At 40.1% G+C, this 26,359-nt stretch overlaps 2 protein-coding genes across 2 annotated transcripts in view; one reads left to right on the top strand and one right to left on the bottom strand.

Annotated features, from left to right (window-relative positions):
* Positions 1 to 4,737: 4,737 nt before the first annotated feature.
* The window catches only part of LOC147526206 (protein mono-ADP-ribosyltransferase PARP8-like), a gene marked incomplete at its 5' end in the record, with an annotated part of 222,393 nt that continues 200,771 nt past the window's right edge, over positions 4,738 to 26,359 (bottom strand). Inside the window, 10 exons of the mRNA XM_086630266.1 lie at positions 4,738 to 4,840; positions 5,827 to 5,911; positions 8,335 to 8,404; positions 9,330 to 9,406; positions 12,003 to 12,072; positions 14,467 to 14,539; positions 14,706 to 14,818; positions 15,463 to 15,511; positions 15,876 to 15,943; positions 21,156 to 21,221. Coding sequence (XP_086486392.1) covers positions 4,738 to 4,840; positions 5,827 to 5,911; positions 8,335 to 8,404; positions 9,330 to 9,406; positions 12,003 to 12,072; positions 14,467 to 14,539; positions 14,706 to 14,818; positions 15,463 to 15,511; positions 15,876 to 15,943; positions 21,156 to 21,221 — 774 coding nt within the window. The remainder of the gene's footprint in view (positions 4,841 to 5,826; positions 5,912 to 8,334; positions 8,405 to 9,329; positions 9,407 to 12,002; positions 12,073 to 14,466; positions 14,540 to 14,705; positions 14,819 to 15,462; positions 15,512 to 15,875; positions 15,944 to 21,155; positions 21,222 to 26,359) is intronic.
* On the top strand, positions 24,123 to 25,775 carry LOC147526208 (uncharacterized). Its single transcript, XM_086630268.1, is given in 4 exon segments — positions 24,123 to 24,193; positions 24,195 to 24,957; positions 24,959 to 25,564; positions 25,566 to 25,775. Coding segments are annotated over 4 exon segments (1,650 nt in total).

Genomic DNA, 26,359 nt, shown 5'->3' with positions numbered 1-26,359 from the left:
CAGCACTTTCAGACCTAAAGTTTCCAAAACCAAATCTGGAAATTCAAATTACTGGTGACATTTTTGTGCATTTTTTTATGACACTGTGCTTGCAGAACACTACTTTGTTTCAAGTAAATCTTCCCATTTTTATTTATCCCATTCTGAAGCACAAGTTTTCCCCCACTCCTGAGTGCTTTAAGGAATAAATTTGATTATTATTGCAGCCCTGTCTGACTAGACTCAAGACACTTTTTGAACAACTTTCATCTCTATGCACATTTTAACTGCTCTCTAAACAAAAAACCTTGCTTAGTCAACAGGCTCATCATTCGCCTTGAGGTAGCATTTGTAACAAAGAAATTGTGCAGTACACCAGATTAACACCTTGGTTTTGAAAATAAAGCATCGCAGAACCATAAGTGCCCCAAGAGACAAGTGGAAATGCAGCCAGTGCCAGCCGGGTCGCTGTAGTGCTCCTAGCAGCCGGCGGAGGGGCCGCGTGGTGCCTGCAGGAGTGTGGAAAGGCTCGTCCCTGTCTGCCACGACTCTCCCAGCCTATTCTCCCCTTCACCACCACAGCTGCCGTCCCACTCTCACGCAGCCAAACAGTTCAGTCCTACTAGATCCCGCCCAGGCGTATGGGCCAAGCAATGCGCAGGCGTCTGCACGCTGATCCCATCTACAATGGGCCTTTTGCCTCAGAGGCTTTTATAAAGCTTACCATGAGAGTGAGGAACGACTAGTATAAAAAACACTTAATGTTTGTTCAAGGGCCTAACCCTCAGCACCTCCGATGAGTGTTCAACACAATGCAGGATCGGACCTCAAATCTATTTTTTGTGAAAATGCTAAGATTACATAGTGCTTTTGCTCCTGTAGAGTTACTTCCCTGCCAGTCATGACAAGTATTCTTTGTATTTGACTTACATTTTCTAGAGCCAAGAAGAATACCATCTAAATTAATATAATGCTTAAGTAACTAGATACTGGTTTTATATTTGTTTAGGTTTGGGGTTTTTTTTAATGTTTCTTTTAAAATCATGAATCTCTTAATTCAGTTGTCCCTTTTTTTTGCACTTTGTACTCATTCATGTTGGAAGTATGCTAATTATTTCCACAGTAGGAAGTGGTTTGTAAGCAAAGTATAATTGATCTAAGCACAAAGTCTTCATTTAGAGTGATCTTATATTTGTATTAACAAAAGCATAATCTTAGCATTATTCATCATCAGATGCATTTTTAGTACCAACAGCTATAATATTAAAATTATACAGCATCAATAACAGTTTTTCAAAGGCTTTAGAGAAAAATACAAGCATAAACAATTCCAGTGTCATTGACTAGTTCCTGTAAAATATTAAGCAGAATGTTACACAAACTGGCCATTTTATGGTAAGTAATATGGAGCCAAAGACTCAGATGATCAAATCAGTGTAGCACTGCTGAAGAAACTAGAGCTATGCTGATTCATAACATAGAAGAAGATAACTTAAGTTGCTTAACCTCTTGAATGCTAAATATCTGCCTGAATTTCAAGAAAGGTTTAAAAGCATCTTTTTTGATTCCTTTCTCAATGTTTAAAATACTCACAGAAATATAAATATGGTAATTTGTAATTAGGGTACAATATTAAGGTATTAACATAATTTTTCCATCAAACTTCCCCCATTTGAGAGCCTGTAATTTGTTGTGGGACGTAAGAAGTTGGAAAGTTCTTTCTCAAGAATTCTCTTGGTTGCTCCGTGCTGGACATGATCACAGCTAAATAGCTAAGGCTTCATGGAGCTTTCTACCAAGAAAGGTAGAAAAGGTAGAAAAGCCTGGGGCTCTATTTTCTTCCTGTGATTGAAAGCTGTTTGTGAAAAGCCTACATCTTTACTGTGGGAGTTACAAAGATGGCTCTATCACCAATATGTGTGCATGATAACAGAGGAAAGGAAATGCAAGGGCTTTACAGATAACACAAGGCCTTTGCTCAGATGAGCCTGGCTTTTTATTTTTCATCCCCTGGAATCCATGCAAATATAAGCATTTGGAAGAATTTGGCAATATGCAACTTTCACCCTTGGATAAAACCACCAGGGAAAAATCCTTCAAAGAAAAACTCCTCCTTGGGCTTTTTCATTCCATCTCTTGGTGATAAAGTCTTTGCTTCAGTTTTGAAGTTTGCTATAAAGGGGCTATTTATTTTTGAGTAACAGACCCCTAAAGAACCTCCCTCTTTCCTTTCACCTTTTAAAAATGATGAGAACTTATATTTTGTTAAAGGAATGATCTGAAGACTCATGTTCACCTGCAGATACTATAACACCTTAGAAGAAGTTTCCTGTTAATATTTTGACTAAAGAAAAAAAGTGACTGAGTTACTGTGTAGCAATGAATTTTGATTTAATTCCATTGCTGTTTGTGTGTAACACTGGACTTGTGTCCTTGCACTGTCCCTTACACCATAACACCTCCCCAGGTGACCCAGCTGCCCTAGGCATGGTGTTGCCCGTGTGCTGTGCTCTCCCCACGCTGCAGCTTTGTTCTCTCAGTCCCTTTATCCTGCCATGCACTGAGTGGGTCCTGAAGTGAGCACCTTACAACAGTAAGGCCTCCCCGTATATCTCAGAGCCCTGCTTTCCTCCACACTGTCCCTTCCTTCTGCTCATCCATTTAAAACAATCCCTGGAGCAGTCTTAAAATTCAGCAGAAATGTATTTTCCCTCCTCTTTCCAGTGTTTGTACTTACGATGGCACCGTGGCCAATATCATGACACCACTATGCAAACCAAGGCTGACTCACTGCCATAGCTACATTCCAGGTTTCTTCCTTCAAGGTGCTCCCTCATGATCCTGCTGCAGCTTGAAGGGACAGGGAAGATGACTGCTTATTTATCTTCTCCAGTTCACTCATGGTCATCTTTCTTTTCTCCTAGTTTTTTGAAGAGGCTTCCCAGAGTGGTGGACTATCAGCCCAGCAAGTTAATGTAGGATATCTTTGTGGACTTGCTTCCTAGTTTCTTTCTGTTCTGCAAAACATAGTGATTCAGACACATATGGCAGGACAAATTATGGAGAGATGGTCATTCCAGGGTTTCAGCTCCACTTCTGAACTATGCTGATTTTGTGCAGTTACACAACCTAAGGCAGTCCTTACATAGATAGATAAACTTCAGGAATCCTCTTTATTTCAAGAAGTTAACCCAACACAAAATATAAGAATTAGAGTAGTGGTACTCAAGCTAGGTGTCCACCAAATGGGGGTGAAAGTCAACACAAATTCAACAGCAAAATGGGGATTTGCAAACAGGATTGGATTTACAAGTCTGGATGTGAACCCAGAAAAACTGAGGTCCCCAGCAAATAAGTCTGGAAAGCTAAAATACATCTCTAAGTATGTGCTCCTAGGCCCAATAACACTATTTTACTTGCAGGGCACTTCAATTACAGCAAGGAATAAGGGAGTGCAGAAAGAAGGAATCACTCATTACTGCATATCTAATGCAGTTCTGTTTAAAAGAAGCAAACACTGGCCTGTGCTCTGTTGTGCTGTTATTTGGCTACACAGTATCTTTATTATGAAAATAACATAATAGAGGATTCAGTCTATTTTTGCTTTCTGAGGTGGCCTGTAATAATTGCAAAGATGTGTAAGTTGAATTGCTCTCCTTATTTAAGGGTGTGACTTATGCCTTGGAGACTGGTGTTGCCATCATGCTCACTTGGAAAAAACAGTTGTTAGTTTAAAGGACAGAAAGATTTGATTTAATTTGTTTTCCCTTATGAATAAATTAATAAAAATATTTCACCAAGAGAAAATCCGTAAAATTTTGCATTTGTTTGTATTTTCTGATGTATGAACAATCAACTCAGTCATGTAAAAGTCCTAATTCAGCAGGTACTTTTAAAAATGTGGCTAAATTTAACCACAGAGCAGTCTCACTGAAGTTAAGATGAAAACATTAAAGAACTTTGTTGATCTAAAGAAACTGTAAAATCTAGTATATTAAAAATAAATTTGTAAAAAAGGAAGTTAACAGCTTCAGGATTTCCAGGTGTTTGCTAGTCTCGTATAATTAAAAAAAAATGCAACTGAGCTACTCAATGGATATGACAGTGTTTCCAGAGAAGATAAAGAAAACTAAACATACACCATGAAAGTCATTATTTTTTGCTTTGTTTCATTCATTAAATCAAAAATGTATTGTCATTTTAACCTTTGACTCTAAATCCTAGCTGCATCTGTGTAAAATAATCAAAGATAGCTGCAGATAACCAATCCCTTTAATTTGACATGTTCCAGACAATCTTTTATTGGTTTTGAATACAGAATATTTTACTTACTGCAAAGTATCCTGCATAATACAGGTGCTCCGCTATAAAATCTTCTCTCTTGCTTATAATTAAGTCATTCTAAATTTAAAATACCAGTATACAGTACTAAAACCTCCAATTGAAGTTTAATATAAAAATATCAGCACAAAACTCCTTTTAAAAGTCTGTTTATTGTGAGCAACTCAAATGCCTGTTTCATTATTGTTAGTTGTAATATATTAATAGACTTTGTACCCCTACAGTTGCTAATTCATACCATCTCAGGTATTTTGATGAGATAAGAAATACTAAGTAAGAAAACAGTAAGTATTCAAAGGGTTAATTTGCTTAGAATAATAATAATAAATTAGTTTTTTGCATCTTCTTCAGTTCAAAATCCAGCTTTGAGACTGAGGAAGGCTTCTAAATCACAACAATTAAATAAGAGTACTCCTTTTAACCAGTAGCAGTTTGATTGCCAATGACTCGAAGAATCTCTTTATGAATGCTTGATTCCTGTGTATTTATACTTGTATCACCCACTTGACCATCTTCATAACTAAAAAAAGAGTACAGAAAATAAAATCAAATTAGTGTTTTATTAATCTACCTAAAAACATCCAAAACTCTGTTTCATTCAATAATCAAGAGTGTTTATTCCATATGTTAACGTTTCCTATCAAAATGTTCTGCTGCATTTTACTGTTATATGCAGATCCCACACTCTGTAGAGAGAGTGAAGGGTAGTAGGGCTGCCATTGTCATCGAAACCCTGAAGTTGAATAACCTACTAGGACCCAAAGGGGACTTCTGCCAGCACCTGGCCCATCAAGGCACATTAGCAGCTTCCCTCTTGCTGGAGGTATGAAGGAAAGAGCTGTTTCTGATTCTGCAGCTGCTCCCAGACCACCCTACGCAAGGCTGGTGCCAAAGCATTGTGGTACCCAAACTCCTGTCACAAGTGGGCCTCCATTTAGTGGTGACACCATGACAACCTCCAGGGTTTTCCTCCTTATGAGAACTCGCCTGCATTAGGGATTTGCATGGATAAAGCAATCTTGATCACTGAAACCCCCAGTGCTGGTCAATCTGAAATCAGCATGCTCCTCCACTGGTCTGCATGATTCTTTGCAGGGCTGAAATCTACGCCGATATATAATTACAAGTCATAGGTGAGAGAGGAAATGCTCACATCATAGACAGAAAGCCTTTAATGAATTCCTCAGCTTTAAAACATACACCCAAATAGAAGAGATGTGGATAGATAGACTTACTGTAAAATGAGGTAATGCTATAGAGTCAGAAAAATCAGTAACTCTCCATTCATTTATTCTATGACTAAACATCTACTAAACCTTTGTCACTAACTCATACATACATTTTCTAACAAAAGTAAATACAGAGATAAACACAAAATGAAGTGATACTTTAAAGAATTAGGAAGAAACATCTTTTATCTACTTCATTTACAATTATTGGAGGGAACATGGGGAAAAAAGTCTAGAATGGACAGATATTGAATGTTAAAAGAAGCTTTGTACTCACACAAAGAAAAATCTTGTACACACATGATCCGTATTGGGAACTACCCATATCTCTCCATGTTTGTGCAGATCAGATGAAGTTATCACTATCAGGGAAAGAATAAATTTCGTAGTGATGAAAACATGCCTGGAAAATATTGCTTTAAAAGATTTGCTTTTTTAAATACTTTAAATAGCCTTCTGGGAATGTGTAGTTTTCCAGTGCATGTCTGTGGCATGGTGTAGGCTTCAAGTTGGCTGTTAGTACAAACAGGGAGATGAACTTGATTCTTGTTTCCAAAATATGTTATATTTTCCAGAAAACATAGATGTATGTGAGCTAGTTCCTAATTGGAATGAAAAATGAAAAAGTATATTTATTAAAACCTGATTTTAAATGGCCATAGGGCTGTTAAGGAGCATCTGAGTCAACTAATCAGCCTTTGGAATAGAGATATTTGTGTTTGATGATGGTTGAGCCAAAAATAAGATGTAAAAGATAAAGTCTGAAACTGAGATATACCACAAATTTGGGATTTGCAATACTATCAAATATTAAAAAAAAAATAGCATAGCAATTATGACTCAAGGGGATCACAAAGTTTGCCAAAACTTGCTCAACGTTTAGAAAACAGTAATGTATTTGATGATAGGTTATTTACCAGCAGAATTAGGACAATGCAGGAAAGAAACCTTTTTATTGCTAGGTAGAATCTTTACTATCAACCTGTATTTGAAAAGATTTCTCTAAATGCATTTAAATACTACCATAAATAAATGCATATTCAATTTTCATACCATTTCTTCCACAAATTGTAAGTTTTAGCAAACATTTTTCTCTTGTAATTAATTTTATTTAAAATCTATATTAACCACCTCCCTTAAACACTTCTTCTCACAGAAAAATATAGTGAATATGAATGATATAAAATATATTTTACCAAGTATTTAAAATTCACCCTTATACAATACTTAATCCATTAATAAATGTGAAGAAAGAATGACATAGATGAAAAAGTCCTTGGGAAAGATGTAATTCATATTTAGAAACTTCAGATATTGAAGACCAAGTAAATTCTAGTAAAACCTAGATTAATTTCATATCTTCTGAAAGTTTTAGAACTAAACTTATGTATTTTTCTGTCCAGATCAAAATGCATTTTCATGTTGAATGACATTTCCTTGATCATATTTAATATTTCACTTGAACATTCTCAAAAATATATATATTAAAAAGTAGCATATATAGCTTAAAGCTTCCATTTTGAAATAACATCTTTTCCACCATCTGTCTGAATTTTTATTTTTAAAAATAAACAAATGCTGAAAATGGAGGGCAAACTGAGTTTAATATAATTTCTTTTTGTTTGGTCAATGAGACTAACAATTACTAGTACAATTCTTATTCAAATTTCATAATTTGTTGTTCTCAAAACCTGCTGAAGTTTCATTAATTATTAAAAGAATAGCCAAGCCTTTCAAGAATGACCATACTCATATGCACTGGATTTTAACTTCACAAAATTTCTGTAGTCATCAGAGAAAACAGACTGGTTACCAAATGAACAGTATCTTTGCCTGAGAAGTGAAAAATTATTTGGAAAATCAATAGGAAAACTGTTTTTTTCTGACTTGTAGGTGTTTAATGCTTTTGTCAAGAGCTTGCAAGAAGTCACTGTTTCAAATAAAGACCATGACTTGGGTTATATTGATGGCTTAGCAATATGATCACATTTAAAGGACAGACCAGATGATCAGTTGCTATGTGCATATGATTATTTCATGAAAATTCAGCATGTGTTACAGGTTTTGTTCGAAGAGGGAAACATTCTGAACTGTACCCTCAGCAAGTTTCCTGATGACACCAAGATGTGTGGTGTGGTCAACACGCTGAAGGGAAAGGATGCCATCCAGAGAGACCTTGACAGGCTGGAGAGGTGGGCGCGTGCGAACCTCATGAAGTTCAAAAAGGCCAAGTTCAAGGTCCTGCATGTGAGTCAGGGCAATCTCAAGCACAAGTACAGGCTAAGCGGAGAATGGCTTGAGAGCAGCCCTGAGGAAAAGGACTTGAGGGTTCTGGTTGATAAGAAGCTCAACATGAGCCGGCACCGTGCGCTGGCAGCCCAGAAAGCCAACTGTATCCTGGGCTGCATCCAAAGAAGTGTGGGCAGCAGGTCAAGGGAGGTGATTCTCCCCTTCTACTCTGCTCTCGTGAGACCCCACCTGGAGTACTGTGTTCAGCTCTGGGGTCCCCAACACATGGAGCTCTTGGAGTGGGTCCAGAGGAGGACCATGAAGATGATTAGCGGGCTGGAGCACCTCTCCTATGAAGACAGGCTAAGAGAGTTGGGGTTGTTCAGCCTAGAGAAGAGAAGGCTCCAGGGTGATCTTATAGCAGCCTTCCAGTATCTGAAGGGGGCCTACAAGAAAGCTGGAGAGGGACTTTTTACAAGGGTGTAGTGATAGGAGAAGGGATAATGGCTTTAAACTGAAAGAGGATAGATTTGTTTTTCAAGGGCTTTCAGCTTACCTTCACATAAGGCTATGCATTTTAAGTTACGGCTTTGCAAAAATTGTGACTGTTGTCCTTTCTTCTGTGACTGAGATGTAAAAACATGAGAAAACTTAATTAGTGCAGTAAAACTGAGTGAAAAAGTAACAAAGGATAGGGTTGCTATTTTCAGTGGTTTATTAATGAACAAAGATACAGGCAGTCTTTCTAAAACATTTCTATTGTATTTCTAAATGTTATAGAATTTCTAAAACTTTTTTTTGGATTATCATAGGAGGGATTTGAACTCCTTCATCCAGAAAGAAAATTTCCTAATTATTAAAGAATGAATAATATTATTAGAAATATCAGAGTGTTACTGGCAAACAAATTGATAGCAGAAAAAAAAAATGTAAGGTGAATTTGATCGTCGATTTTTTGGCCACTACCCTGATATTTTACTGGCCTTCCCATTTCTGAAGGGCTTCTGCTGTTACGTACCAATCTCTCTCCAAAGCCAGATTATTCTGTAGATTTACATATTAACTATAGAGACAGATGTAAGATTTCTTTATCAAAATTTAGCCCTACACACAAATGCTATTAGTTTGCTTTAGATAAAACAGAATTCTAATGGCTTAATGCGTAAAAACTATGAAAATCTGACTTGCTATCAATGAAACGCTACTCATTTTTCAGCAAACTCTCAATTTCTTTTGCATCATTCTTCTGCAAGTCTAGAATTCAGAAAGCAAGGGCTTGCTAAAGGTCATAATGCAATCTATATTTCGTTTTCTTTCTCTTCCCAAATACTACTACTTAGAAAAGAAGGACACAGGCACCTGCAGTATACTCTGTAAATTGTTACTAAAAGCAGTTGGGCTGTATTTGATGGTTGCAGTCTCTGAAGTTGTTGATTTCATTCAATAAAATAAAACTGTTAGCTTTCACAAAGGGAATATTGCCTCCTTTTCAGCTATCAAGTTCCCAAACATAAAACTATAAATCTTCCAGAGATGACTGATGTACTGTACCTGCGATGTATTACTGCCCTTACTGCCTGAAGCTGGTTCATCTTTAGCTGACAACTTCTGCTGCTTCTTGTTCATCCCTAAGAATATTAAAATCATGTAAGATACTCTGGCATATAAATACCTTCATAAGCAAAGTTAAGTATGGAGAATCAAACAGGTAGCACAGTGGGAATCACGGTCCTTTGCATGGCAGTCAAAAAGCTAGTTAACTTTGTCATAGAATATTTCAATTTAATCTGCATGTGTTGCAAAGACCTTAGGAAAGTCAAATTAGCATTAAGCAGGTGCAAAAGCAGATAAACATGAGCTTAGATGCCATTGAATTCAGCTCAGGAATGCTCTTAGGTGGTTGCTTAACAGAATTGCATGTCAGCATGTCTTGAGTTTAGCTGACCCTATTCAGATTGAAGTAGTAGTCTGATTAATGGTGGGTGGGAGAGTAAAATAATGAGAGAAAGAACTTTAGATATTAATCTTTATCACTTTATTTAGACTTATTAAAAGTTTAAATAATTTTTAGGAGTAGTTAAGTTATCTAAAAGTAGTTTTAAATTCTACCTTGGTTTAATGAATTTATTTACAGGTAAAAGTATTAAATTATTTGTCAGCCACCTTTGATCCAATTTCCATCTCAGAAATCTAAACACCTACATTTGCGCCTTATATCTCTCATATTCCTCATATTGGTTTATGGAAAATTCCTGTATTGTATGCTACTACAGGCTTCCTTGCTTTTCCAATATCCCATATTTCTTGGCAGTTTGCAAACACAGACCGAATTATGGAGAAGTTTAAGTCTTTGAAATAATAGGGAGTGTAGGACTCCTCTGTAGTTTTTATTGGCATCAAGTATTATATACGTCATGGGAATACAGGCCTCCTTTCTGGAGGAGACTGAATGGAAGGGACCAAAAAAGGTAGAGATGAGAAAAAACATATTGAAGCTGACAAAGCAATGTTGTCCAAAAAGAAGGGCATTTTGTTAGATAATGATACTGCAACCTGCACTTTTAGTGAGTTCTAAAGAGCTTCCATGCTTGTGTAATCTCTGAAAAACTAAAAGCACATTTAGAGATTACTGGTATTGAAATTCAATAAATACTAGAATAAACTGATGAGCCTTACAATGAATCATGACATTACCTAAAAATACTGAAAATCAGAAAGCACCTTGACAGGCTTGAGAGGTGGGTGCATGAGAACTTCATGAAGTTCAACAAGGCCAAGTGCAAGGTCCTGCACATGGTTCGGGGCAATCCTAAACATGGATATCGGCTATGCAATGAGTGGATTGAGAGCAGCCCTCTCAAGAGAAGGACTTGAGAGTATTGGTGGATGAAAAACTGAATATAAGTCAGCAATGTGCACTTGCAGCCCAGAAAGCCAACCGTATCCTGGGCTGCATCAAAAGAAGTGTGGCCAGCAGGTCCAGGGAAGTGGTTCTCCCCTTCTACTCTGCTCTCATGAGACCCCACCTGGAATACTGCGTTCAGCTCTGGAGTCCCCAACATAAGAAGGACATGGAGCTACTGGAACGGGTCCAGAGGAGAGCCACAAAGATGATTTGAGGGCTGGAGAACCTCTCCTATGAAGACAGGCTGAGAGAGTTGGGATTGTTCAGCCTGGAGAAGAGAAGGCTCCAGGATGATCTTATAGCAGCCTTCCAGTACTTAAAGGGGGCCTACAAGAAAGCTGCAGAGGGACTTTTGACAAGGGCGTGTACTGATAGGACAAGGGGCAATGGCTTTAAACTGAAAGAGGATAGATTTCGATAAGATCTAAAGAAAAAATTCTTTACTCTGAGGGTGGTTAGGCACTGGAACAGGTTGCCCAGAGAAGTTGTGGATGCCTCATCCCTGGAAGTGTTCAAGGCCAGGTTGGATGGGGCTTTGAGCAACCTGATCTAGGGGTAGGTGTACCTGTCCATGGTAGGGGGATTGGAACTAGATGATCTTTAAGGTCCCTTCCTACCCAGCCATTCTATGATTCTATGAAATGGTAAATACAGCATAACTAAAGGAAAAAGTCACTGTAATTTAAAATCTCTAAGAAAGTTTCTTAATATCCACGTTGGTGTATCATATTTCTATTGTGCTTCTATTTATGATTTTATTCTTACATGGAAAACTCTCCATCACTCTCTTCTAGATTTATTAGTGGGAAAAATTATGTTCCCTTTCCTTCTCATGCTAAAATAAACACACTGCCCTGTGCTTTCTTATGCAACCCTGACATGGTGATACTTGAGAATATTTTTAAACATACACCATTGAACGTGTCTATTGATGAATATTTGTTTTGTCTGATCAGGTCCTAAAAGCCCATGAATTCATAGATAATGCTACATGGACTTAGGCAGATACTGACAAAAAAATCATAAACACAAATTTGAATTTCCACTGCATAATCAAGACCTTCTCCATTACACACAGCATCCAGTATTAGCTACTATTTACTTCAAGCACAGCATCAAGATACTCACTACCTTAGAAAATGAGGACAGGTATTTAATAAGGGAACTTTGATTTTCTCTTTTTAAATAAATTAAAACTTGGCCTACAAAGATAAAATTTGCTACAGTGTTGTAGTAGTACCAGTGAAGCTGGTAAGAAAAGCAGAAGAATAAGATATCCCCTATATTTCTCCAACTTTAGAGTGATTTATAAATATCACCTGAGTAACCAAATGATATGCTTGACAATGGACTAAGGTAGATTCCACTTCCAAACATTGCACCGTGGAGCTGAAAAAGAGAGGAGTGATTGTTTAACATTAATTTGGTTATCTGGACAAAATAATAATGATAGGCACAGGTCCTAATGTAGATAAGCATCTGCCCCACCGCACTAATTTATTGTCTGGTAATAAATGGTGTTCAAATAAGTCTTTAAAAAATTCATTCTGTGAATATATGACTAAAATACTGTATACTCTGGAAACCACGTCCAAATGCCCAAAGATAATCTTACATCAGATTTCTATATAAAATTACATTTTCTGTTTTTAAATCCAACATTACCATGGAGGATGCTTACAGAGGGTGCTTCTGTAGATGGCCAAATACACCTTAGCCTTAACAAGGCTGAGCAGGCTCAGCATGTGTCTCACATCAAAACCTTGACAGAAACCATAGCCTAAGTCAGCCTTTGTGTATCATCATCAGCAACAACTGCCTTTCTTTTCTTTAAGATAAGAAATGAAGAGACGATGATGAGGGCTGGAGCACCTCTCCTATGAAGACAGGCTGAGAGAGTTGGGGCTGTTCAGCCTGGAGAAGAGAAGGCTCCAGGGTGATCTTATAGCAGTCTTCCAGTACTTAAAGGGGGCCTACAGGAAAGCTGGAGAGGGACTTTTTACAAGGGCATGTAGTGATAAGACAAGGGGCAATGGCTTTATACTGAAAGAGGGTAGATTTCCATTAGATATAAGGAAGAAATTTTTTACATTGAGGGTGATGAGGCACTGGAACAGGTTGTCCAGAGAAGTTGTGGATGTCCCATCCCTGGAAGTGTTCAAGGCCAGGTTGGATGAGGCTTTGAGCAACCTGGTGTAGTGGAAGGTGTCCCTGTCCATGGCAGGGAGAACTAGATGATCTTTAAGGTCCCTTCCAACCCTAACCATTCTATGATTCTATGACACTGGTCACATGCTATAGAAAAATTCAGTTGCTAGTTCAGCCCGAGTACTGGAGGAATGATTTCAATCAAGCTTTTGCCTGAGCCAATTCAGACATGTATATCCCATCACTGCAGGACTGCGCTTTAGCCACAAAGCTACCAGCTATGTGAAAAGAAGAGAGGAAAGGGAAGACTATTTGTCATCAACATCACTGCTCCATGTCATGGAGCTTGGGCTAAGCAACAAAACTGAGCACTTTTTATTAGCGCTGTGGTCATTTCCTTGTCTGGATAGGGGGAAGTATGAGTTTCACTTCTCCTCCAGGGACTGATTGCTTTATGTGGAAAAGTCTTTAAAGAAAACACACAAAGTAGTTGTTGGAGGACAAATGAGAACCCAGCGTATCTCCTACCCAGATAGATGACCACTGGACTTCAGAGTCATGCTCACCCTTATTTCTTTCCTCTGACCCAATGACATTTGCATCATCTCTGCAATGTGCCAGAGCTCCCATAGGAATGTGCAATCATGCTCTCACCCCTCCAGATCCTACAATGTTGTATAGGATCCTTGGTGAGTAGATATTTTTTCCTGACTGGTTGGTACTGGGGTAAGCAGAATGAACTGGGCTCAGGATATGCCCTAGTTATGTGAGAGATTTAAAAATGATGACTTGTATAAAATAGGGCTTTACTGCTTCCTCCTCTTCCCAGTATCTCAACCCTGAACAAAAAAATAAGCATGAACAAAAGGTTTTACTTTGCTGAATTTTGGTATGTAAATCCTGCTTTCTTGGGAAGGTGTCTTACAAAGATGCTAATAAAAATACTCAAACCACTAAGAGGAACAGCAGAGATTTCCATTCTCTTTTTTCAGTGTTTCCTGTTCCCTGATCCTTAGTAAGCACCCTGGGATCCTCGTCCAAGGTGTCATGGACTCAGCTCCAGGGAAAGAGCTGTCAAACCCGTGATGATAAAATACTCTGAATTACAGCTCCCCAGTCCCTCTGATACTGCCTACTTTGCTCTGCAATAGTGATCTCCTGATGATTCAGTCTGAGAAACCAAACTGAAGTTTGCAACAGCTCCCTCCTGTCCAGTACACTCATGTCCCCTTCCCAAGGAAACCAGAAAAGAGAAGATGCTGTAAACCTAGTTTCTGTAAATCTAGTATGCTCTTGGATCCTATAACATAGATATAGTTTATATAGCTCTAAATTTTAATCCCTGAAACTGCTTTTAAGCAGTACTGAGCTAAGCCTCCTGGAGGTACTGCTGTGCAATGTAAAATTGAAACACTGATTCCACCGATGGAATTTTATAGCCATTTTAGCAGACACATTATTTAATTTTAATTGTTTCAGAAAATTATCTTTTCCAGGAAACATGAGGGTACTTGAAATCACCCCTTTTTGCCACCTATATGACTACCAGAACAACATCCCTTGAAAACTCATCTAAACTTAATATGTAATCAAACGTGCACAGGTTAGCTAAAGTCTATTTTGTCTACTATTTACCTGCAGCCTTGTATTGGAAGCAACAACTAGGCCGTTCCTCAGGATGGAATGCCAATTTTCAATGTGTGAACCACTGAAAAAATGAAAGAGAATGCATTAAAATCCACAGTGTAAAATGCAAAATGAAATCAGTAATCCTTTAAAACAATAAATTCGCAGCTGTAAACCTCAAATGGCAAGAACAAAAAAATAGCATGGCATTTTGGTAACCTTTGATTAATATGAATATATGTACTCACTGAAATGCAAAGGTACTTCCGTAGAGATTTTTAGCAGCTCGGAAATTGGATTCTTTGGCTGGTGGACTGCTAAGAAGTAGGAACTGGTGAGGAGTGTGCATAAACTTCAGTTGCTGTAAAATATAACAGTGTACAAGTGAAAAGAAGTTGATTAACACAAAAACATTTCAGTCTAATATGGTTCTAGCAAAGTAATTAAATTGACCAATTTCATCATGATATTCTGATCAGAGCTGGCTTTGAATTAAGGTTCAGATTTGAAAGGCTGCAGATTACTACGCCCTTAATCAGAGGATCAGAAGCACACATGCTCAGAAATTAATCTCAGCACCATCCCTCTAAAATTTTAGAGTTATATTCTTTGTACAGTATACTCATATGTGGATCTCCTGGTACATCATGTTTGTGTGCACTGCTTTTTGTACAATTCTATATTGAATATTCTATATGGTAACAAAACAAATAATAGTGACGTTCTTCTCACCCAATCTCAGATGACTACAAGACACTTGCATTTGAGCTACTCACCTCGAATAGGCTTTTTCTGAGCATTATTCCTTTGATCTATTTTAGATATTCGCAACATGATTCTATGAGTCATGACCTGAAACTGCCTATTTCTCTCCCCTGTCTATTAATGGAGCCCATGTGATTAATTTGAATGTAGATACCTAAATTTGGAGAGGAGACTCCCACCTAAAATGCTAATATGAGCCATGAGAAATGAGAAAATAATAAAGAACCCACAGATACTTACCCTATTCACCGGTAGCTTCACAATATGTGATCTATTACTAGAAATAACCCTAAAATAAGAAACAGTTAGATGTATTAGACATGATAATCAAACAGAACTTTTCTTCTTAAGCATGTATTATGAATGGCCACCACAAAGCACCCAGCTGCAGGCCTTTGAACCTATCAGATGGAAGTAGACCAAATCTTGACTAGAAAATCAGATCTGAGGCCATACAAATAAGCTGGAGTCTTTCCAGTGTTTTCAGAGGGCCCAGATGAGATTCAAAAACAGTCCAGAAACAAACACAGCTGCAATTGTCAACCCTGATGTTAATTCTTAGGGTGAGTTTATACCAGACTAAACTGGTGAAGTGATTATTCATTCAACTTGGTACTTTAATAATTATCATCTCATGTGAGTCAATTTTATACCACTGTAGAAGAGGATGAGCAAGCGGGTCTTGTTTATCCATCTGCTTCTTTATTTCCAAGTAAGGTGCCTAGAAAAGAATAATTACATTCTTTATTTCTAGTTGAAATCATAAGGTTAAATTTTATGTTACATTGTCCATGATTTCATCTATTAAAATGAATACATGAGACTCATTATTAGGCTTAAATCACAGTTTTACTGACATTTAGTGTCATACAGTTTTAAATGTGTTTTGACAACAACAAGAAGAAATATAGCAATTATTTTCCTTGGAGTAAAATAATAAGCATATAATTAGCATCAAAATTAGTATATTGCAGCAAACACTGGCGATCTCAGGGAAAACAGCAGAAAGCATCTACTTAAGTTTGGCTCTTGGAATAAGAAACTGGACTGGAACTTCACAAAATTAAGTTTCTCAAAATACCCCAAGATAATCCACTCCAATTTGTTAAATGTTTTATAATATAAACTGGTAAAGTAAAATACAGTATTAGCTTATAATCCCTTTGAAAACCTTTCTTGATTTCAATCACAGTGCAAAGCATCCCTTTAAAATTCTTCAGTCCAAGAATTATTTTAAAATTTAAAAAATGCAATATGGTGGTTATTTTTCTTTTTAAAATACATTATATTAAGTAACAGAAATACTTGATTTTTAAAATTTTTACAAGATATTACATTAAGTAACAAAAAATCTGAATTTTAATTTCAATGTATTTTATTGCTCTATACACCTCATTCTTCATTCTAGAATGCTAGAGTACTTTATGAATACATATAGAATAAGATTTATAAACTTCTGTGAGGTTACATATATATAACAGTTGGAAAAGCAAGGTACATGAGAGAGGTTTCAATAATCACTTATAATCAGCTGAGCTGTTTGGGAAAGGAAGTGTAACAATAAATATAAGTATGACTATCAGATTCTGTCCCACTGTGAATTTTGAGAAAATGTATGGTAGTAATCCCAACAGACCCAACCTTCCAAGTCCTCAAACATATTTAGCTGATCAAGTGTTTTGTTATAATAGAAATAAAGCTATCATTTAGAATACCATCACAAAATCAATTTATTTTGCTTTGGAAATAAAAGACTCAGTTTGATACCTCCAGAAATGTAGCAGTTGATGATCATCTTGTTACAATGTCCCATTTTACTGTTATTATCTCTTATTTAAACTTCAAAAGATCAGAGTTCTACTTCATCACTTTTATTTGACTGCCATTACAGATACTCTAGGTTTGTTATTTTTAACACACATTTTAATATTAATACAACTCTATAGAATCATAGAATGGTTTGGGTTGGAAGGGACCTCAAAGATCATCTAGTTCCAACTCCCCTGCCACAGGAAGGGACACCTTCCACTAGATAAGATTGCTCAAAGCCTCATCCATCCTGGCCTTGAATACCTCCAGGGATGGGACATCCACAACTCCTCTGGGCAACATGTTCCAGTGTTTCACCACCCTCATTGTAAAAAATTTCTTCCTTAGATCTAATCTAAATCTATGCTCTTTCAGTTTAAAGCCATTGCCCCTTGTCCTATCACTACACATCCTTGTAAAAAGTCCCTCTGCAGCTTTCTTGTAGGCCCCCTTCAGGCACTGGAAGACTGCAATAAGATCTCCCCTGAGAGATCAACAAGGCCAAGTGCAAGGTCGTGCACATGGGTTGTGGCAATCCGAAGCACAAGTATAGGCTTGGCAGAGAATGGATTGAGAGCAGCCCTGAGGAGAAGGACTTGGGGGTGCTGGTTGATGAGCAGCTCAACGTGAGCCAGCAATGTGAGCTGGCAGCTCAGAAAGCCAACCGTATCCTGGACTGCATCAAAAGGAGTGTGGCCAGCAGGTCAAGGGAGGTGATTCTGCCCCTCTACTCTTCCCTTGTGAGACCTCACCTGGAGTACTGTGTTCAGCTCTGGGGTCCCCAACACAAGAAGGATGTGGAGGTGTTGGAGTGGGTCCAGAAGAGGGCCACAAAGATGATTAGTGGGCTAGAGAACCTCTCCTATGAAGACAGGCTGAGAGAGTTGGGGTTGTTCAGCCTAGAGAAGAGAAGGCTCCAGGGTGATCTTATTGCAGCCTTCCAGTACTTAAAGGGGGCCTACAAGAAAGCTGGAGAGGGACTTTTTACAAGGGCGTGTAGTGATAGGACAAGCCGTAATGGCTTTAAACTGAAAGAGGATAGATTTCGATTAGATTTAAGGAAGAAATTATTCACTGTGAGGGTGGTGAGGCACTGGAACAGGTTGCCCAGAGAAGTTGTGGATGCCCCATCCCTGGTAGCGTTCAAGGCCAGGTTGGATGGGGCTTTGAGCAACCTGATCTAGGGGTAGGTTTACCTGCCCATGGCAGGGAGGTTGGAAATAGATGATCTTTGAGGTCCCTTCCAACCCAAGCCATTCTATGATTCTATGATAAAAGTCTTTCTGAGGGATTTTGATCTTTAAGGTGGGAAAGTAAGAATTATGATTTTTTAATTTAGAGTAGATGACTTTCCATTCTGTTTTCTTTTACTAGTTCATCATATGAATAGGAATAAATCCTACTGTTTTCTTTTTCCTATTGACAACAGATAAAACCCAATAATTTAAATAATTATATTATCCAAACTTTGCATATTATTCAATTTATCTTATCTCATCCTGTCACAGGTAATATGCATAGCAGTGCGTTCAAAACAATGACAGGAAACTGGTGCCTTTTCTATAGGCTTCTAATCAGGGTTTGGTTGCTGATAAATCTGGCAGAAAAACATGTTTTTAAAAAATTGATCTGAGCTTGAAGAGGCAAATAAACACCTGATGGTATTTTCAAAAGTACAGAGGTTTAAACATGACTTGAATATGTAGATGTTTTTGCAATTCCTATTAGCAACCTATTTACATACCCTGCCTGCAGTCAGAATGCCTGACTGTGGTGCCACTGAGTGTTACGGAGGGATGACCCTGAGATGAATTCTGCTACCATGTTAGCAATAACCTTCCTGAATTTAGTTCCATGGAACTATCATAGATGATGTCTGCTTCATCTTACGTGTAGTTGCACACCACACTGTGGAGAAATTGACAGATGAGGTGTCAGACCATTCATACACTGATATTAAACAGTTTTCTACTGCTTTAATCTTTTAAGGTTAATCAGGTTTCCATAGGATTCAGGAGAGGTGAAACAAGAAGGATTCTAAACTGCAAGGTGTGGTGGTGCAGACCTCTGCCGGGCCACATTGCGATGTCGGCACCAGTCAATATTGTTCTTGTTTTAATTACAAGTGCAGTGGGCCGGGACAATCTAGTACTTTCTGATCTCGTCTACTTGAGTGGTGCATTGCAACAGTCCAGTACCTTCTTGTCCTAGGTATAAGCACAGTGAGTTGGGACGATTAGGCGCTCCCTAATCACACTTGGGACTCCTGTTGCCTGGGAAACGTACCCAAGACCCCTTCCCCTTTTCCAGTCGGTGGGAACTTCAGCAGACTGCCATGACTTCTCAAATACGATAGAGAATGATTTAGCAACTTCATCCACCAGTTCCCTCAGGACTCGCGGATGCACCTCATCAGGTCCCATGGACTTGTGCACCTTCAGGTTTCTTAGATGATCTCGAACCTGATCTTCTCCTACAATGGGCAGTTCTTCATTCTCCCAGTCCCTGCCTTTGCCTTCGGTGACTTGGGCAGTGCAGCTAGAGCACTTGCCAGTGAAGAATGAGGCAAAGAAGTCATTGAGTACCTCAGCCTTCTCCATATCCTGGGTAACCAGGTCTCCCATTTCCTTCAGGAGAGGGCTCGCATTTTCCCTAGTCCTCCTTTTATCACTGACATATCTATAGAAGCTTTTCTTGTTGCCCTTGATGTCCCTGGCCAGATTTAATTCTATCAGGGCTTTAGCTTTCCTAACCTGATCCCTGGTTGCTTGGACAATTTCTTTGTATTCTTCCCAGACCACCTGTCCTTGCTTCCACTCTCTGTAGGTTTCCTTTTTGTGTTTGAGTTGGTCCAGGAGCTCCTTATTCATCCATGCAGGTCTCCATGAGACTTCCTCTTTGTTGGGATGCGCCCCTCCTGAGATGTCTGAAGAGGCCAAAGTCTGCTCTCCTGAAATCCAGGGTAGTGAGCCTGCTGAGCGCCCTCCTTGCCTCCCTAAGGATCTTGAACTCCACCATTTCATGGTCACTGCAGCCAAGGCTGCCCTTGAGCTTCACATTCCCCCCCAGCCCCTCTTTGTTGGTGAGAAAGTGGGCCAACCTCTCCTCGTTGGATTCTCTATCACTTGGAGAAGGAATTTGTTATCATCAATTCATTCCAGGAACCTCCTGAATTGCCTATGCCCTGCTGTGTTGTCCCTCCAACAGATATTGGAGTGGTTCAAATCTCCCAGAGGACCAGGGCTGGTGAATGTGAGGCTGCTCCTATCTGTCTGTAGAGGGCCTCCTCCACTCAGTCTTCCTGGTCAGGTGGACTGTAGCAGATCCCCACTACTATGTCCCCTGTCCCTGCCCTCCCTTTAATCCTGACCCATGAACTCTCAGTTGACTCCTCATCCATCCCCAGGTGGAGCTCCATGCACTCCAGCTGGTCTTTGACATAGAGAGGGCAACACCTCCTCCTCCTCTCCCCTGTCTCTCCTTCCTAAAGAGTCTGTATCCTTCCATTCTGACGCTCCAGTCATAGAATTCATCCCACCGCGTCTCCGTGATGCCAATAAGATCATATTCCTGCAGGCGTGCACACACCTCTAACTCCTCTTGTTTATTCCCCATGCTGTGTGTATTTGCATAGAGGTGTTTAATTTGGGCCCCAGATGAATCTGACTTCCTGGCTGGAGTGTCTGGAATTCCTTTCTGCTGCTCTTCAGGTGCTCTCAGCTTGTCTTGATCAAGCTTAGTATTATCCTCCTCCCCCTTCAAATTTAGTTTAAAGCCCTGTGAATGAGCCCTGCTAGCTGTTGCGCTAAGACTCTCATTCCCCTTTCAGAAAGGCAAGTCCCATCCAGTGCCAGTAAGCCTGGGCCATCCCATTGTCAAAAAAGCCAAAATTGTGGCGATGGACACCAGCAACGGAGCCACATAGTAATAGACTGGACACATCTGCTTCTTCCAGTGTCACTGCTCGCAACTGGAAGGATAGAAGAAAAGATAATCTGTGCCACAGATCCCCTATAGGAAAGAGGTGATACTATTGACTTCCCCACTCATCATAGGCAAGCAATAAAAACATCTTCCTCGTTGTAGAAATGATGATTAAGTTATGTAAAGATTTTTAAACTCACCTGCGTCATCTCTCTAATAGAAGTGATACTATCCAATGCTTTCATGACTCGATCATAATTCTTCTTCTGATGTAGCATAAAATAAGCAAATAAATTAAAAGGATATTGGTCTTTGGCTCTACAAAAACCTGAATTCTTTGAGTGTGTATAAAACCAAAGTTAGGATGAATGTTCGGCAAACCAATCCATTCAAACATTTCTAACAAATAGTTTCCTTCCACCTTACACACAGACTCTCTCATTCATAGTCCAGGAAAATTCCCTGAAAAAAATATTATCATGATGATTTTTCTTTGAATTTCACTAGAATCTCCAACATACAACAATGTGACTCACTTAAAAAATTAGGTCACTTTTTAAACAAATATTTGTAACTAAACACAAGCTCTGCCAGTTATTTGGACAATATGCTATTAAGTTAAATAATGCGGTGAACAAATAGATTTTAAATAAAATGCTAAATAAGCAGATGTATTTACTTTGCCAACAGCTCTATAAAACTTAAGAGGTCCTTCATTTGTCCCTCTGCCTCACCCTGACCCTTGTCTACCTTCTGACTGGGAACCGCTACCAGAGGGCTCCACCTTTTCTGAGCAGATGAGCTTAACAGTCCATGCTTCACCAGCTCCACATGCCATGTCAGGAGTCTCATTGTTCCCCATCTTTGGGTCTTGCCAACTTCTGCCCACGGGCTTTCATCTCGCCCATGCTGGCAAGAAGCTGGGAGGAGGTAGTGTGGGCCCTGCCAGCCCAGGGGCTCTCTCCATGCCTCTTCTGGTGTGACCCCTTTTCACATTCCCTCATCTGCTTCAAACCCCCACCCTGTCTAGCCACCAGACTATCTGTCTCCTCATCAACCCCTTTCCAAGCACCTCACGGCAAGTCTTCCTTCCCATATGCTACAGAACACACTCGCCCCTTCCTCTAAGAAACACTGGCCTTTGTTCAGAAAAAGCGAAATGCATCACAATGCAGGACATCCAAAGTTCTCATTTATACCCTTGAGGATGGCTCAAGTGAGCTGTAATAGTCCACAGCTTCCCTAGGGCTTCCCTGAGAGGCAGCATTTGCAGCCTGAGAAGCAAGTAGTGCAAACACAATTCTTTACTTCAAAATTTGAAAGTTGTACAAAAATCGACTATATGTCCAACATTTGATAAAATTAAGTTTAAGGACATAATTATTTGCAAAGAGAAAATGAGATGACAGCCATAACCACTTCAAGAATAAAAGGATAGTGTCCCGAGTTTGGCTGGGATAGAGTCAATTTTTCACAGGAAGCTGGGAGGGGACACAGCGAGGGGGATATTCCATATCGTATGATGTCATGCTCAGAATATATATATTGGGGGAGTTAGCCAGGGAAGGGGCATTGCAGATCATGAGCAGGCTGGGTTCCAGGTTGTGAGCAATTGTATCGCTCTTTTTGTATTGTTCTTTTATTAGTATTATTGTTCTTTTATTAGTATTATTGTTGTTATTTTTCCTTCTTGCTTTTTGTGCTGTCCTATTAAACTTTCTGTCGTGGTTTAGCCCAGCCGGCAACTAAATGCCACACAGCTGCTTGCTCCCTCTCCCCCACTCCCAGGGGATGGGGAAGAGCATTAAAGGGGGAAAGGGAAAGAGACCCGTGGGTTGAGATAAGAACAATTATTATTATTATTATTATTATTATTATTATTATTATTATTATTATTATTATTATTATTATTATTACTATTACTATTACTATTACTATTGCTATTACTATTATTATATTATAATTATTATTATATTATAATAATTTTAATAATAATAAAGGAATATTATGTATAATGATAATAATATGTACCAAAAAGTGACCAAGGCCCGTCCCACCCAGACTAACAATCCCGAAACAGATAAATCCTGACACCACAATCCCGGATGAGTGAGAGGTCCGAAAAGAGAATGAGAGAGAGAGAGCGAGAGAGAGAGAGCACTCTGAGAGTCTGAGAGAGAGAGCCCCCGGAGGACCAAAAGCCTTCCTTTCTGGTTAACCCTCACCTATACACTGGGCATGACGCTGCATGATATGGAATATACCATTGGCCAATCTAGCCCTCAATCTTAAATCTAAGTTCAAATCATAAGGGGAGTTGTGGACCCTCTGTCCCGGCTGTGCTCCTCCCCAGCCTGTTGTGCTCCTGCACACTGGCAAGAACACGGCAGCTGAAAAGTCCTTGAGGCCTCAGTGACAACTATAAACATCAGTGCGCTGTCAGCATTCTTCTCAGAGCGAATCCCAAACAAAAACCTAAACACAGAGCTCTTCTAGCTGCTAAAAAGAAAAACTAACTCTGTCCCGGTCAAAACCAGGACACCGCTCTTATCCCAACCCACAAGTTTTATCTTTTTCTTCCGATTCTCCTCCTCATCCCACCAAGGGGGAAGAAGTGAGCAAGTGGCCACGTGGTAGCTTAGCTGCCAGCTGGGCTAAACCACAACAGTCCTTTTTTGGCGCTCAACGTGGGGCACAAAGAGTTGAGGTAATGACAGATCTGACTAGAGCATGTTAAAACAAATTTGTTATACATGTTTATTGTATTAGTTACATAATCACTGATCGTAATGTTGTTTTGGTTGTTCACGTGGCTGCATTATGTAAATCCTTATATGCCCTATGTATTCCCTGCAGGGCTGTTTGTCACCTCTTGGAGAGGGATCAGGACTCTCATTTTGCTGTTCTGTGTAATATCGACTTATGATACGATAACGTCACTAGTCACAAGGTTAAGCTGGTATTTGCATGCAGCACTGTCGTCATGCCCGTAGCTTGGGCACCACCTCTTGGAATTTATTAGTAATGGCGCCCAATCTATGGGGAAGAGGGGGGCGGGGAAGGGGGGGGGGGATACTTTCCCCAACTCTTTCACTCTCTCTTTCTCCTTCAGGCTAATTACAACGGCCTTTGAGAATTTTGAATGTCCTGGGGATGTTCTAGCCAGCATGCTCTTATTGCTATGTCTCCCCAAGGTGTTTCAGGTCTTGTTTGGGGTTAAACAACTATTTAAAAATATCACACAGATCTGCCCCGAAGCTGGATAGTTATGAGTGGCAGAGTGTGTGGGAGAACATGGGCAAATGCCTAGGACGGTGGGCACCTCCGGTGTTTTGGAACTTCACCCCCGAACAAGTGCAGAATCTGGAAAAACTAGTAGAACATTTAGAAAAAGTGTGCTGCCACCCTGGCAATTCCTGGGAGACCCAGATCAGTGCAATGTGCTGGGGCCTGGCCCATGCCTACCAAGCTGCCTTGTCTAACACTATTCAGCACCCTCAAAGGGAAGAGGAGGTCCCTGGATCTGATGACAAAATGACAGGCACTGCGTCTCCTCCAACCCCCATGACAGACGCTGCAGCTGAACCAGAGAACCCACCTGTTCTGGTATCAGTCGCCCCTATACAGAAGAAGAAGTGCACAAAGAAATCAGTTTGCTTAGTGAGAGATGAAAATGAACCAGGGCCATCACAAGAACAGGAGAAGGAAGAGGCAGAGCCCACACATGAGACGGTAACCATCCGATCCCTATCCCAGGGTGAGCCGCGAGATATGCAAAAGGATTTCAGCCACCATCCAAACGAGAACATTGTTACCTGGCTGCTCCAGTGCTGGGATAACGGAGCCGGTAGTCTGGAATTAGAGGGTAGGGAAGCTAGGCAGCTGGGATCCTTGTCTAGGGAAGGGGGCATTGACAAGGCGATTGGAAGAAAACCACGAATCCTCAGCCTCTGGAGGCGACTCCTGTCAAGCATGAAGGAAAGGTACCCCTTCGAGGATGATATGTCCATGTCACCCAGGCAAGTGGACCACCATGGAAAGAGATATCCAGTACCTGAGGGAATTAGCCGTGCTGGAGGTGATTTACAATGATCCAAATAACGAGCAGTTACCCACAGATCCAGATGAAGTCCAATGCAATCAGTCCATGTGGCGGAAATTTCTATGGAGTGCACCAGCATCATATGCCAACTCGTTGGCAGTAATGCCCTGGAGAGAAGGCGAGGAAAGAACAGTGCAGGACTTGGCTGGTCAACTACGGCAATACGAAGGAAGTCTCTCTTCCTCCCTACAGGCCTGCATTGCAGCTGTGGAGAAACTGTCCCAGGAGTTCCAGCAATTCAAAGAGGATACGTCCTCTTCTCCACCTGTACAGACCCATATCTCAGCTATTAGAAGTAAGAGCTCCCCTGATCGGAAGAGAAAATATAGAGGGTACACACCATGGGGTAACCTGTGGTTTTACCTGTGTGACCACGAAGAGGACGTGAGGAAGTGGGATGGAAAACCTACCTTGACCCTAAGGGCACGGGTAAAGGAATTGAAAGGAAAAACAATCGCTAAAGGGGATTCTTCCAGGAAAAATGCCTCTCCAGTCTCAAGCGGGCCGTTCCCCAGATAGTATAGAAGGGCTGATCCCATTTCTGATCCTCTTGAAGGGACTTCTAGTTCATTTTTACAAAAAGTGTGCAACAAATACTGTGGCAAAGACTAGAGGGACCCTGCCTCCAGCCAGGTGGAGGAGAGGGAGAACAGGGTTTATTGGACTGTGTGGATTCGACGGCCTGGCACGTCAGATCCACAGGAATATAGGGCTCTAGTGGACACCAGTGCACAATGCACCCTCATGCCGTCAAGCTATAAAGGGACAGAACCCATCTGTATTTCTGGAGTGACAGGAGGATCCCAACAGCTAACTGTATTGGAAGCTGAAGTGAGTCTAATTGGGAAGGAGTGGCAAAAGCACCCCATGGTGACTGACCCAGAGGCCTCGTGCATCCTGGGCATAGACTACCTCAGGAGGGGGTATTTCGAGGACCCAAAAGGGTACTGGTGGGCTTTTGGTATAGCTGCCTTGGAGATGGAAATTAAACAGCTGTCTGCTTTGCCTGGTCTCTCGGAGGACCCTTCTGTGGTGGTGTTACTGAGGACTGAAGAACAACAGGTGCCGATTGCTACTACGATGGTGCACCGGCAGCAATATCGCATCAACCAAGACTCTCTGATTCCCATCCATAAGTTGATTTGTCAACTGGAGAGTCAAGGAGTGATCAGCAAAACTCGTCCACCCTTTAACAGTCCCATACGGCCAGTGTGCAAGTCTAATGGAGAGTGGAGGCTAACAATAGACTATTGTGGCCTGAATGAAGTCACACTTATCCAACAATGAAGGGGTTAAAATTTT

This window comes from Tauraco erythrolophus, chromosome W (genome assembly GCF_009769465.1).
Source record: "Tauraco erythrolophus isolate bTauEry1 chromosome W, bTauEry1.pri, whole genome shotgun sequence".
In the NCBI taxonomy this organism is placed as follows: domain Eukaryota; kingdom Metazoa; phylum Chordata; class Aves; order Musophagiformes; family Musophagidae; genus Tauraco; species Tauraco erythrolophus.
This window is presented reverse-complemented; position numbering and strand designations above follow the sequence as displayed.